General features: G+C 41.2%; 1 protein-coding gene across 2 annotated transcripts; it reads right to left on the bottom strand.

Moving 5' to 3' along the window:
* Positions 1-8,772: 8,772 nt before the first annotated feature.
* On the bottom strand, positions 8,773-13,045 carry RAMAC (RNA guanine-7 methyltransferase activating subunit). Of its 2 annotated transcripts, XM_002199007.7 has the most exons (3): positions 12,942-13,045; positions 11,438-11,612; positions 8,773-9,902 (listed from the first exon to the last, which is right to left on the bottom strand). In XM_002199007.7, exons 2-3 carry the CDS (start codon positions 11,602-11,604, stop codon positions 9,713-9,715), a joined length of 357 nt encoding a protein of 118 aa, XP_002199043.4. In that variant the 5' UTR covers positions 11,605-11,612; positions 12,942-13,045; the 3' UTR covers positions 8,773-9,712. The 2 variants fall into 2 exon arrangements, with proteins under 2 accessions (XP_002199043.4, XP_030137268.3); XM_030281408.3 differs by lacking the exon at positions 12,942-13,045 and having other exon boundaries at positions 11,438-11,622.
* Between the last annotated feature and the right edge of the window lie 54 nt (positions 13,046-13,099).

The raw sequence follows: 13,099 nt of genomic DNA, 5'->3' as shown, positions 1-13,099 counted from the left end.
AGTCTGATTGCTTTGTAAATCTGTGCAGCCGGTGTTTTCTTGGAGTGTGTGGATGTGAAAGCAGCGTGTGACATGGCTCTGTGACCCACACCTTTGCTCCATGAAACAATACTCATTCCTTACGCCAGGATTTGTACAAGGCAGTGTAACCTGGCATTTGTTTCCAGTCTCCTTTCATGGTGTGTTCACGGTGTAAATCTCCTGTCACGTGCTTGAAACCTTGTGTAATCCAAGGGATAAGGATGTTGTCCATCTGGAAGCCAGGTAATAGAATTTTGTGATAACTCTTGGTGGCAGGATCCCTCAGGGCCAGGGGTGTCTGTGTAGGATCTGTGCTTTGCATGTAGGATAGACCAGCTCCAGAGCCTTGCAGCAGCTATGAGGCTATTGCCTTGCCCTTGCTCTGGGACAAGTATGTTTCAGGGAAAAGCAGATTTCTTTTGTGCAGTTTAGTCTGTCTGCTTTGTCGTGTGTGAGCCACACGGTACATTGGGCCCTGATTATACAGTGCCTCTGTGGCTGTTGCAGTGTTGACAGTGTTCATTTGTGAGGGAGAGATGATGCCCATGACCCTGGTTAATGATCCTCTAACACACAGTGCTTCCAGTCCAAACTGGAGGACAGCATCCAAGGAGGAGGACAGGCTATGCATGATAAATACCTCTCCCACTGCACAGTCAGAGTAGGCTCATCACAAATGTGAAAAATGGAGCCTCATTTTCCTTGAGCTTTTCAATTTCTTAACAAGAAATTTTCCTTTCACAGAGGAAAAAATGTTTTTTGTCATAATCATTATTATTTAAAGCCATGTAAATTTAAAAGCTCTTAGAAAGTTACAAATGTGAATTAAAATAACCCAGTTTAGTTTTTGCTTCAGTACACAATCTTTGGTTTATTCCTTTATTTCCTTCTGTGTATAGTGAAGTTTCCTGACAAAGAGTCAATGAAGAAGATTTATAAACTGTGTTTAGTGTAATCACGTTCTGGCTTGTATCAGTATTCAGGATGTATTGCTTATCCTAATCTGAAGTGATGTGTTAATTTGACTTGGAAATGGAGTTAGATGTGGACACAGAATAAACAATTTAACGAATTAAATAAAATCATAGCTACAGATCAGTGGTTCTGCTCTAGTGTTTTGCTAGTTAAAACAGAAGGCCCTGCTGTTAGTGCATGGGAATCTGCAGTTTGTCAGCTGCTGGCAGACCATCCTGCCTGTGACCAGAGTGTGCAGGGCTGGCTGTGCCCGCGGGTGGCAGTGCCAGGGGACAGCGGGAGCAGCAGACCCGGCCAGGCGCTGCCCCACGCCGCTTGCGATGCAGATGTTACACACACGAGATCCTTCATGCGTTGTAACATGTGTTTGGGCTCTCAGCATGCTGCAGTGGACTGACTGCTCCTATATATTTATATCTGTTATGCTCATAGGAAAAAATGTGGTTTATTTAGCAGCTTAATCCATAGGAATTCAAATAAATTCTGCTCTTTGACCCTTCTCTTGTTTTCAAGTCTGTAGTGTTCCCCGCCCTGTCTGTATTAACCCAGGCAACTCCCAGTGAGGTGTCAGTGATTTTTATTACCTACAGTAATTTTCTTTGTTTAATAACCTCCTCTCAGCTGTTGAAACTGAGGCACTCTTGTGTAATTTACTGAGACTGTCATATTAAACTCCTCTTGTCTCTTGCAAGCAATGTGCTCCATAGAGATGTTGGTAGGTGCTGTAAGGATCCTGAACTCAGCTGAAATCTCTGAATAAGCTGCTTTTATCCCAAGTGGCACAGACAAAAATACTACAAAGTCACAGCCACACACTGTTTCACAATGAAGCTGTCCCAAAATAACCAATCCATAGCTGATGATAAACAGTGTAGTGGGTGAAGAGCTCTCAGGCTTAAGCTATTGTTGAGAAGGAATTGGCACTGAGCTCCAAGGGTTCAAAAAGCAGCTTTCAGAGGGAAGTTTCTATGCTAGTAGTAGAAAATGTGAAGATCTGAGAAGGTTTTCTGAGCCATGTCTTGGGTGGCATGGTTTCCACCTTTTCAAATGTAGTATGGGAGGTGTGATGAAAGAGACAGAAATTGTTGATCAGCCCATGTTCCTGGCACTGCTGTGTGCATTATGTGCAGCAAGAATGGAGTTCAGCCAGAGAGCCACTGAGTGTGTGGACAGCTTTGAATCCAAAGTCACGACAGGACCTGCTGGGATGTCTAGGATCCTCCCCCAGAGCATTAATGAGAAATAGATGCCATATGGAGGAATTCCCTTGCCAACAGTCTGTGATGCCATCTTTGTCTTCCAATTCTCATCAATTACAAATTACTTTGAAATAGATTTTTATTTTACCTTCAGTTACGTGGTTTCCTCTTCTCAGCTTCTAAGGACACTGACCTTTCAGTAGACTCTTCTAGAACTAAACTTTATTTCTGATAAGAGACGTTTTTTGCAATAGCTGATCCATCAGTCTTTCTGTTCACCAGTACATTTCCCTCTTCCATCATAGGTAACTCATACATTCCTCCCCTCACCACTGTATTTTATTTTCCTGTAGGTGCAAAGAACAACTTTACCTTTTATGTTTTTTGCAACTCACATGTTTAACTATGTAATTTTAATTGTTTGCATTAACATCTTTTCATCTGCTTGTTTTTTTTTTTTGTTTTTTTTTTTAAAGAAAGCAAGAGCTATAATATTTCTAAGGCTGGAATTTTGCTCACCCTTGCTGTGACTGTATGGTGTGTGTGAGAATGTTTATAAAATCAATTAAATATACATGAATAGCACATTCAATACAGTAACTGTCACAAGTTTTATTGATGTGAAATGTAGTTTGGGTAGGTTGTCCACTTGTTTTTAATCACCTCTATACAGTTCAGTGTTAACTGTCAAGTTGGACTACCCACACCTCTTAGCTATGATGAGGCTGTCTTTATGCCATTCAAATTTTTAAGGCATTTTCTACTATACCCATAGGATTAGAATCACTTAGTGTTTACTGCAGGTCTAGAGCTTTGAGAGCTTCCTAGGCTGTAGAATCCCATATATATATGGGATATATATATATATATATGGATTGACATAAAGACACTGTTTAAAATAAGTCACTGCCTTCATAGTATCTTTGAGTTTAGTTAAAAAATATTTTAAATTCAACAAACAAATTAATTTATTCACGGAATGTTTCTAATACATTGTGCTGCAACATACAGACCCCAGCTGAGGTTTATACACCATATCTATGCTTTATATGGAGTAGCTGCTGCCTGGTAGGTTTTGTAGCCAAAATGCAGAGCATAGAAGAGGAAAACAGGGCAGAGAAACACAGTTTTACAGATGGAAGCTGAGACACAAAAGCATTAAATGTGATTTGTAGCTGAGCATGTAACATGCATGTCTGGTTCTATTTTTGAAAACATCCTTTTCACTTTCTTTTTAGTTCTGGAAGAATGACTGGAACTGTGGCAAAATTGTTTTTTTAGAATTTTAAAGTAGCTTTAAGAGTTCTTGTCTTCAGAAGTGCTCAGAATATGAGCAACTAGTAAAACAGCTATATCTGAAATAAGTAGCCTGGTGCCAGGAAGTGGCAGGGATAGGAAGGCAAGAGTTAAAACAGTATCAGGTTTAAAAAAACATTTTTAGGTCAGTAGTAGGAATACGTCCAATGCAGGTGTGGAGAGAAGGAAGATTAGGTTTAGCTTTTATTATCTAGCACTAAATCCATTTTGTCTCTAAAAACTAAAATCCTACTGGGTGGGGTTTAAAGAGCTTCTTCAATTGGATTTGCCCAGACTGCAGGATATGTAATAAGCAGTGATTTGTTTATTGTCCCTTGGATCTGTCCACCTTACTTAAGGACTTAAGCTGTGCCAGTGTAATAAGGCAGCTGCTTAACTGCTTCCAGATTCTGCATTCTGCCAGCTTGTCTGTGATGGGGAGGTCCCTGGAGTCTGTGGAGGAAGGAATTTGTTTTGTTGTTGGGGTTTTTTTATTTGATTGGTTTTTGGTTTTGTTCCCACCCTCCAGTCTGCGATGTGGCCATAAAGTCACTTGATGACCAGCAGTCAAATCTCAGCAGTCACTCTGCTTGGCAGGATACAGGGGGAAACAGCCATGAAAGAATCCTTTAGCTCCTTCCCTTCATTGCTAGCACTGTAACAACACCTCTCCACTCCCATTTTCTTTTAGAACATAACAAAATAAATTACTCCTTCTGATGGAAGTATCCTCTGAGCCACAAGCCGGGAGAAATAGGATTTGCCCATGCTGGCAATTTAAGGTAAAGCTCCTTTTCGTTCTTACAGGAGTTTAGCTGGGGTTTAGAGGAGCATATGTGTACCCCAGACTTGATGCTCCCTCAGCTCACTTCAGAGCTTGTGTTTCAAGTGTGTGGCTTGTAAATGAGTAATATGAGCTTGATCTGAGGAGAATGTGTGTCCCCACAGAGCTCTTGCACTAAACAGATCTAAACTCCAGAGGCTTTCTATGCTGTATTTAAATGCTCATACCATTAAAACCACTGAAGCAGTATTCTTAAATGTACTTTGGTTTATGTCTCAGTGGCATTCACAAATCAAGATGATGTGATGACTGAAAACCAGGCCTTGGCTGTGGAAAAAATAAGTTTCTTGATACGTAAAAAAGAATATGTAATCATTTGGGGCTTGTTGCTTTTGGCCATTATTACTGTAATTTTATTTTTCTTGAGCACATTTTCAATAGAAAAATGTATTATTTCAAAGATTTCTTCAGAAACAAACTCCAGGCATGACTTTCTGATCATGCTAAACTTGGCCAAAAGCTGTGTGAAATGTCTTACAATATAGCTGGGTTTTTACTTCAGCAGTACTTTTATTTATGAAGCAAAGTTTGAATTATACAATATACAACAAAACTCCCAAAAATAAAAGGGAGCCCATACTTTGGGGGGGGGGGGAAAGCCAGCTGCTGAAGCAAGATTTGATTTTAAACAAGGTATCTCTGTGTTAGGATAAAGACAACATTAATTTGTGTTCATGCTAGTCACAAATAACACAGGAGTTATGCATTGAGGATTGCGATATGATTTCTTCTGTTGTGTGTTTATTAGACTTGGAGTAAAATGTGGGTATTAGCAACTTCCACCATCTCTTGTAAAAATGTGCATTTTAGCAGGGCAGGGTACTTAGGGGCAAGCTGTACAGAAATAACACTTTGGCATCGCTGTTTCACACAAGCAAATGAGGACTGACAACCACTAAGTGCAGTCCAGGCTTTCTGAAGAAAAATATAGGCCATGGTAAACACAAAAATACATTCCAGCCTGCAGGGCCTAATTGAAAAATAAGCCTCTTGAGAGGCAAGATTGTTGTGCACCACCGCAGCACAGTTGCCATTGACTCTCCTGGCAGTCCTGGAGCCACTGGACTTGGTTTTGCTCTCTAGATTTACCTCTGTGTGTCTTGAATCGGGCTGCATTTTTCCTAGGTGCTTTCAGGGAAACCCGATCTGCCCTATAATCTTGCTTAGCTTCTGGGCATTAGAGCATCAGCGCTGTGCATAATTCAGCAGGGTTATGTAGCTCTCTTCTAACATTCAGGGACAAGGGGACAGACAATAGCAATTTTTCCTGGTGGGCAAATGAAAGGCAAAGGAGATACAGTTTTGCCAAACTGCTCCCCAGGTGGTCAGCACCTGTGGGAGGGAGCAGTCCCGTTTTCCTTCCTTCTTGCTTGATGTTCATACTCCTCTTGTTTGAGTGTTAGAGAAGGTGTCAGCACAGTTGGACCAGCCAGAAAAATTCCCCGGTGTTGTGTAATTTAGAGATTTTTGTTTTACCTGAGGAATAGGGATGGTGGCAGATAAAGCCTTCTCTTTAATTTGATACAAACAGCTTTTCCCTTCCAGCATCTCAGTATGAAGCAAATGTGGACATGTTCTTAATTAAGCAGGATATTTATTAGCAAATTAATAATATGAGTTTAAATATGTTCAAATGTATAACTGCTGCAATATATTAAAATATATTTAAACAGTAGATAAAGTATCTTCCTTGTTCCAGGAGCTGAATGTTGGTTATATCACAAACGGCATTTGCGATATAATTTGTTGAAATCTCTACTAGACCTTCTTGAAAGTAGTTCAGCTTCTAACTAACCTTTCAAAGCACATCTGCACATTTCTGTTCCCAGCTGCACAGACAGAATAAAATGGAGTTTGAATAGCACTGAAAACTTGTAAAACTGGATCTCACAAATCACAGTGAGACTTTTTTTTTTTACTGTGCATGTTGTTTTGTGCTTGAGTTTCTAGGGGCTTAGCTGTGATTTTTAAAGCCTTTATAATTTTTAAAATGCTAGTCAAGAAATTGTACAAAAGCTATTGATTTTTCTTAGTTATTTGCCACAGTACCTTTAATTTAGCATGATTGTTCTTCAGTATCAATTAACAAGCCATGCAAAATCACTGTATGTGTTCAGGAATGGATTTAGAACTGCTGCAAAGCCCTACTCAGAACTTTGCATTCACATTCCTTGGTAACATGGCAGTCATTTTTAATAGATAATACTTACCTTTGTTTTATTCATGATAATAATGATGTCTGAGCAAATGTCAGATGGAAGAGATCTCCTAAAGTCAGATTCCAGACACTGAATTTTAATGTTTACTCTGCAATCTCCAGCATAGTTAAAGCAAACAATTGTGTTTGAAGTTGCAAATATTAAAGTTACCCAGCTTCAGTTTTATCACCTGTAACACACTGTAATTGCACAAACTGTAATTGTAGGCAATACTCAACTGGTTTTGTTTAGCTTGACAGGGACAGTATACTGGACTTTATCATAAACACAATTAATCTAAGTGGAAAAATAGGTACTATATTTTGCATTTTATGTATCTTTCTGTCTGGTGCCTGTATTTAGCAATGTATTCCTTTTCCCCCACCTCCCCAAATTAGACTCTTGCCATACTTGTTCCTAGGAAAAGTTTTGTAAATAATACAAACCCTTAAGGTTGAATTGAGAGCTCTGCTGGTAAGGCATATGGGAATTACGAATACAGAAACACAAGCTGGGAAGTCGCACTGGCCTATCTCTCTCCTGATCTCAATCAAGGAACTCAGAATAAGAGAACCAAGATGAGGAAATGTGTGGTTCTATTTCATCTAGACCATCCTCATCTATCTCTTCTACAGTTCACCCACAATGAAGATTGGATTTGCCATTTTCTGGAATACCACACCCCCTGGCATTTTTTTGGCATGCTTTGCTGCACAACCAGCAAAGTGGGATTCATGATGCTATCATGAAGACAAGGAGAGAGTTGGAAAGTAATTTTGGGAGACCTTAGAGCACCTTCCTTAGAACAGGTGCTCTTTTCTTCCTAAGAGACTTCAGAGTACCTGCAGGGGCTACAGAAGAGCTGGAGAGGGACTTTAACAAAGACATGTAGTGACAGGACAATGGGGAATGGTTCAAACGGAAAGAGGGCAGATTTAGATGGTACTGGGAAGAAATTCTTTCCTGCAAGGGTGGTGAGACACTGGCACACATTGCCCAGAGAAACCATGGATGCCCTATCCACTGTGGAAGTACTCAAGGTCAAGTTGGATGGGACTTTGAGCAACCTGTCTAGTGGAAGATATGGCAGGGACTGAAACGAAATGATCTTTGAGATCCCTTCCCACCCACTAGGACTCTTTATTCACGAGCTATTCAATAGCTGAACTATTTTATTATCAAAATAATAAAATAGTTATTGAGCTTGAGGAAAGGCAACAGATGAAACAGATCTGTTCTTTCTGCTGGGTTTCATTTCAACCTGTGATGCTACTCCAGATGGTGTGGAAGAACATCCTGGCACAGCCTGACTTCCGTGGCATAGCTGGCAGTGTCAGGCTTTTTGCAGGAAGAGATGCACTCCCTTCTTGGAGGGGGAGCCTGGGGTATTTGGCACTTTGCACATGATTCTGAATTAAACAGGAATTTCACCAAGGATACCAACTTGCAGGCTCTCCACAGAGCAGATGTAAGAACTTTGCATGATCTTGTATCCCCCTTTGTAAAGGCTTCACTGTGTTAATGAGGGTTCAAATGAGTGCATTTTATCCACTAGAACTCCTTAGAGGAAAAACCTCTTTTGAAGAGACTTCTAACTGAATTTGAGGCAAATACTTCAGGGAGTAGGATAATAAAACCTGTATCAGAGCTAACAGTATTATATGAAAAGCAGAAAACAAATAGTTAGCAGGTAGGTGAAGACAGTTGTGTACCACAGCCTATGTAAAAGCTACATACAGTGACTGTTTCTATGTAAACACACCCTTTAGCTCTTAAAAGCATCTGATGAGCTGGGGGACTCTGCTTTTGACTTCTGTACTTTGTCTTTTAATCAAGATGCACTAATTTGCACTCCTTATCACATAATGCCATGACTTTTACAGCAGTCAGCAGGGATGGGGCCCTGTTTCTTCACAGCAGCTGAAGAAAATGTCAAGTACAAAGACAGGCGCTGTTCCCTTGATACAAATTAGCTGATAATGTAAATGGCAAAACAGGGAACTCTGACCCTCTTAGAGCAAAATGGGGATAGTGGATTAACACTCCAGACTTCTAATTAATCACAATGTGTCTCATCCTTCTGACTGCAGCTGAGTAGGCCATTCTAGCTTAAGCCCACAGCTGGCCAGTATTAGCACTTAGCTGTGGGTCCAGCTCCTCGTTCTGCTGTTGGCTGAGGAGACGATGTTCCAATCCTGAATGTCTCAGAAGTAGGTTTCAGAAATACTCAGAAACATCCTTACATGTGAACTATACTTTTATTGTGTGAATACTTAAAAAACCCCATAAATCTTAAATTCTAAGAACTGAGTAACACTTTGCACTGCTTATGATATTTCCCCATACAGAAAAAAGTACAGACCAGTACGGATCATAGTTCTTTTTTTCTATAACATGCACAAAGTATTTAATACAAACTACAATGGCATCGAAGTTTTACAGCTTTGCTGAAATGGAAGTTCGAAAATTTATTACACACACACCAAATTTGTTTGAAGATGACACAGATTAATCTAAGTTTGATATTATTTCTCATTTAAAACTTCTATATCACTGAACTGCTACAAGAAGATAGATATTTAACTTATTTTTTATCCAACTTTTAGACCATGTTTTAAGAGGAATACTGCAACTGCATTGAAGCCATTGAGTCAACAGACACTATGCTGACCCCATAAAACATTTCAGTAAAGGATCTCTCTTCTCAGTTTTAGGGCATCTGAAACCAAACTGAGCTTCTCATTGTTAAAAGCCAAACTAAAACATTCTCTCCACAGAAAGACACAGTATGTTAGTTTCAAAAAGAGCTATCTTAAGGCAAAGTGCCACTGCTACAGGCTGCATATAAACCACAGCTATCCTGTCCTTCCCTCACCTGTTTTGGTTTCTAAAATGCAACAGAGAAATCTCAGTGATAGAAGAAAATACATGCACAATACTCAGACAAAAGAAGGAGTTAAAAATTTAATCTAAAATCTACAGACTCTAAACAAACCCCATGTAATATGCTTTTACTATTCATAAAAGGAGTTCCCTTTTTCAATTCACACTACAGAAAAACAGCACTGCACTGTAACACAGATTCTTCAGTTGTCTATAAAACAGTGGAAAAAATAAGAAAACGAAAATCTAACTGAATTTGTTACATAGCATCACTGGATTTTCAAGCCACAAGGATATCAGTAGGGATGGTAACGAGGCCCCGGGTTGTAGGAGTTGTAGCCGTATTGTCCGTAGTGGGATGAGTAGGATTGTCCTTGTCTATGCTGCTGGTAGTTGTTTCCCCAGCCTCTGTCTGCCCTCTGATTAGATCTGTAGTCACCTTGCCAGTTGTATCTGTCACCTCTAAAATATCTGCCATCTTGAAACCTGCAATGAGGAGATAGATCAAAGTCTGACATCAATTATATCAAGGTTAAAAAAAAGAATTATAATGAACTCTTACATTTGGCAGTTTTCATGAAAATTGTCATGTAACTGTTTATACACTTAAATATTTATATGATAAACTCATGAAAACATACCTACAGTCATCTGAGATCACTCATGAATTTCTCACCCAACACAACACTTGGACAGTCTGTTTCCCAACACAAAGTATTCCCAGGCATTAGGTGAACTGCTGGAAGTTTTAAGAGGGGCTCAAACAGACCATAAATCTAAAAATCAACCCCAAGGTACATCTGTAGTGCATCAAAGCCAGGTTCCATCCAGGAGCTTCAAGGTTGAAAGCTTTGGCAAAGCAGGCTTCAGTACAGTTACAGCCACCTAACAGCACTGAGTCCTGGAATTTGAATATGCTCTAAAATACATACTACTGCTGAAACACTGCTACTTTATCAGTGGCATTTAGCCAATTGTTCAGTCTCAATTTTTGTCTTCCAGCCCTGTCTCAATTCCTATCAAGGCTTGAGCTGCCTCATAGTCATTTTGTTTGCAAATGGTGTGGTGCAGACAGACAACATTTGCAAAAAGTTCACTTTTTGACCATAGTGTAGGTGTAAGAGTTCATCAGTTCAAAGAACCAAGTTTTTAAGAAGATGTTAAACTATCACCTGTTTTTAATCTGTGATTCTGTGTTTTACTTAATGACAAGCTCCAAAGGTGAGAAAAAGTTACAGTGTTGTTCTCCTTTTCTTTAGATAAGGCACAAATCCTACTTAGATATTTAGCTGAGGAGTTTTCCTGGTTGTTGGCTGGACTGAGTTTAACTACTTTATATTAAAGGCTGATATTAGTATTCCCAAATGTACTATATGCTGTAATTGTTGTTTTCCAGTCACTCAAAAATCTGTCCAAAATTCAGTAAAAAGCTGCAATTACATCTTGAAGAAATAATTCAAAGTATTTTGCTTTGGCAGGTAACACTGTACTTGCCAGGCAGATCAGATGATTGATTTTACAGTCACTTCTACTGAATAAAAGAATTACAGACTAATCTTGAAAAATACAGCAAATATTTAGCTTACAAATGAAGTGCTTTCTGGACAGCTAGTAACAGATAATCACACTAGCAACTTGTTCCTTTGCACATCTTCCTGCCAGTTATCATCCAACATAAGACAGGCTGCTTAGTTTTGCAGAAGTCTCATCCTTCCCTTCTGGAAAAATGTTTTGGGCTGAGCAATAACAAACCCCAGGGTTCAGTGGTTCCAGTTCATTCTTTACTAAAAAGCAAATAATTTAGTTCTTTTATACACAATGCAAAAACTTTGCCAGTCAATACAGAGAAAATGTAAAACCTCATTACTTTTCAGAGATGACTATATTCCCTCTTAAACATAGCTACCTACAGAGTGACAAGGAAATACTTCAGTGAACAGAACAGACTCCTATACTTCTGAAATCAATTATCATTTAACTGTATTTGTGAAATGACCACAGTTAAAAAGAAAAACCAGTACCGATCTCTGTTTCTCTGGTTGCCACCAGATCTGTTTCTCCATTCTTCAACTATAGGAGGGGGATCTGCAGGGCGTTTTAGATATTCTTGATATTCTTCATCATCTGATGTGAATCGATGAGCAAACATCATTTCATAATTTGGGGGTGTGTCAGCCAAGGAAGTCATTCTGAAAACTTTAAACATGAACACAACAAAAGTGACTTTAGCAATGTAAGAAGACTCTCATTGTAATAGCTACCAAAATCCATGTAGTGAAAATGAAGGACAAGTTACACTCAGATGAACACAGCTGTTGGGTTTTGGGAAGACAGCATAGATACCTCACAGGAAAAAGTACTTCAGAACATGCTCTCCATCTACTCCTGACACTGGCTTGTGACAGGAAAACAATTCCTACAATCAACTTCAAAAGTTTGCTGAGGTAGAATATCATGCAAAGCCTATAGATATACATAATCATCGAGACAGGCAAAATAATCAGATTTATTCACAGTAATTTACATGTTAATAACTTGATTCAGGGAAAGGTTAGCACCTAAGAGGAGCTTAAATTACCTCATAATATGCCTGTCTGATAGGATTTGTGTTTAAGGCCTTAGTTTCCTTATTTTTGTATACATGCATTTGCCATTCATGTGTTGGTGTTACCTGGTACTGTCCACCAGCAAAATATGCTCTTAATAGCAAATCAGGCTCTAAGCCCGCTGTTTTAACGAGCGCCACATAATTTAGAGCATGTGCAGTATCTGGTTCTGGACTCCCAGAATAAACTCTTCTGCTGTCTCCCAAAGATTTGCTGGCAGGACCCCAAAAGCTAAAATATACAAAATATAGAGCAGTCTGGGTGTATATTCTGCCCGCTGCACCCTCGGGCTCGGGCGGTGGGGTGTTCCCTGCGGCACCCTCAGGCATTGGTGTCTGCTGCTGCCTCAGAGCCCGGGCAGCCTTCCCCGCCAGCGACACAGCGCACACCTCCCTGGGGCAGGGGCAGGAGTTATCCCTGCAGGAATGCTCATCATCCTTTCCTCCGCCAGCGACACACCGCACACCTCCCTGGGGCAGGGGCAGGAGTTATCCCTGCAGGAATGCTCATCCTCCTTTCCTCCGCCAGCAGCTAACCTCCTTAGGTTCTTACTGCGGGCTATCTCTAAGGAACTCCCCTCCTCGAGTCTATGGCAGTCGAGGTGAGGGCGGCGGGGGTAGCACTGCCCTGGGGATCCGCCGCTACAGCTTCTCCTGAGCAGCTGGAGGTGCTCCCCTCCATAAACAACAGTTTCTATCATATTCATCCCGGGGGCCCGTACCGGGGACACCCGGCACCCTCCTGCACCCAAGGCCAAGCAGAGAGCGCCGTAGGGGGCTGGCTGCCCCGGGGGGCTCCGCCGGAGCCCCCGCCCCTCACAGCGGGCCGGACAGAGCTGAGGGAGCCCGGGGGGTCGCTCCCGCTCCCTCCTCCTTCACAGCCGCCCTCCTTCCCCCGCACCCGCCCCGCCGCCCCTCACCGCGCCTCCGCCGCCGCAGCCGCGCCGCGATCCGCCTCTTCCGGGGCGGGACGGGGCACAGCGGGGCGGGACGGGGGACAGCGGGGCGGGACAGGGGACAGCGGGGCGGGATGGGGCACACCGGGGCGGGACAGGGGACAGCGGGGCGGGACGGGGCA

Source organism: Taeniopygia guttata, chromosome 10 (genome assembly GCF_048771995.1).
Source record: "Taeniopygia guttata chromosome 10, bTaeGut7.mat, whole genome shotgun sequence".
NCBI classification, from domain to species: Eukaryota; Metazoa; Chordata; class Aves; order Passeriformes; family Estrildidae; genus Taeniopygia; species Taeniopygia guttata.
This window is presented reverse-complemented; position numbering and strand designations above follow the sequence as displayed.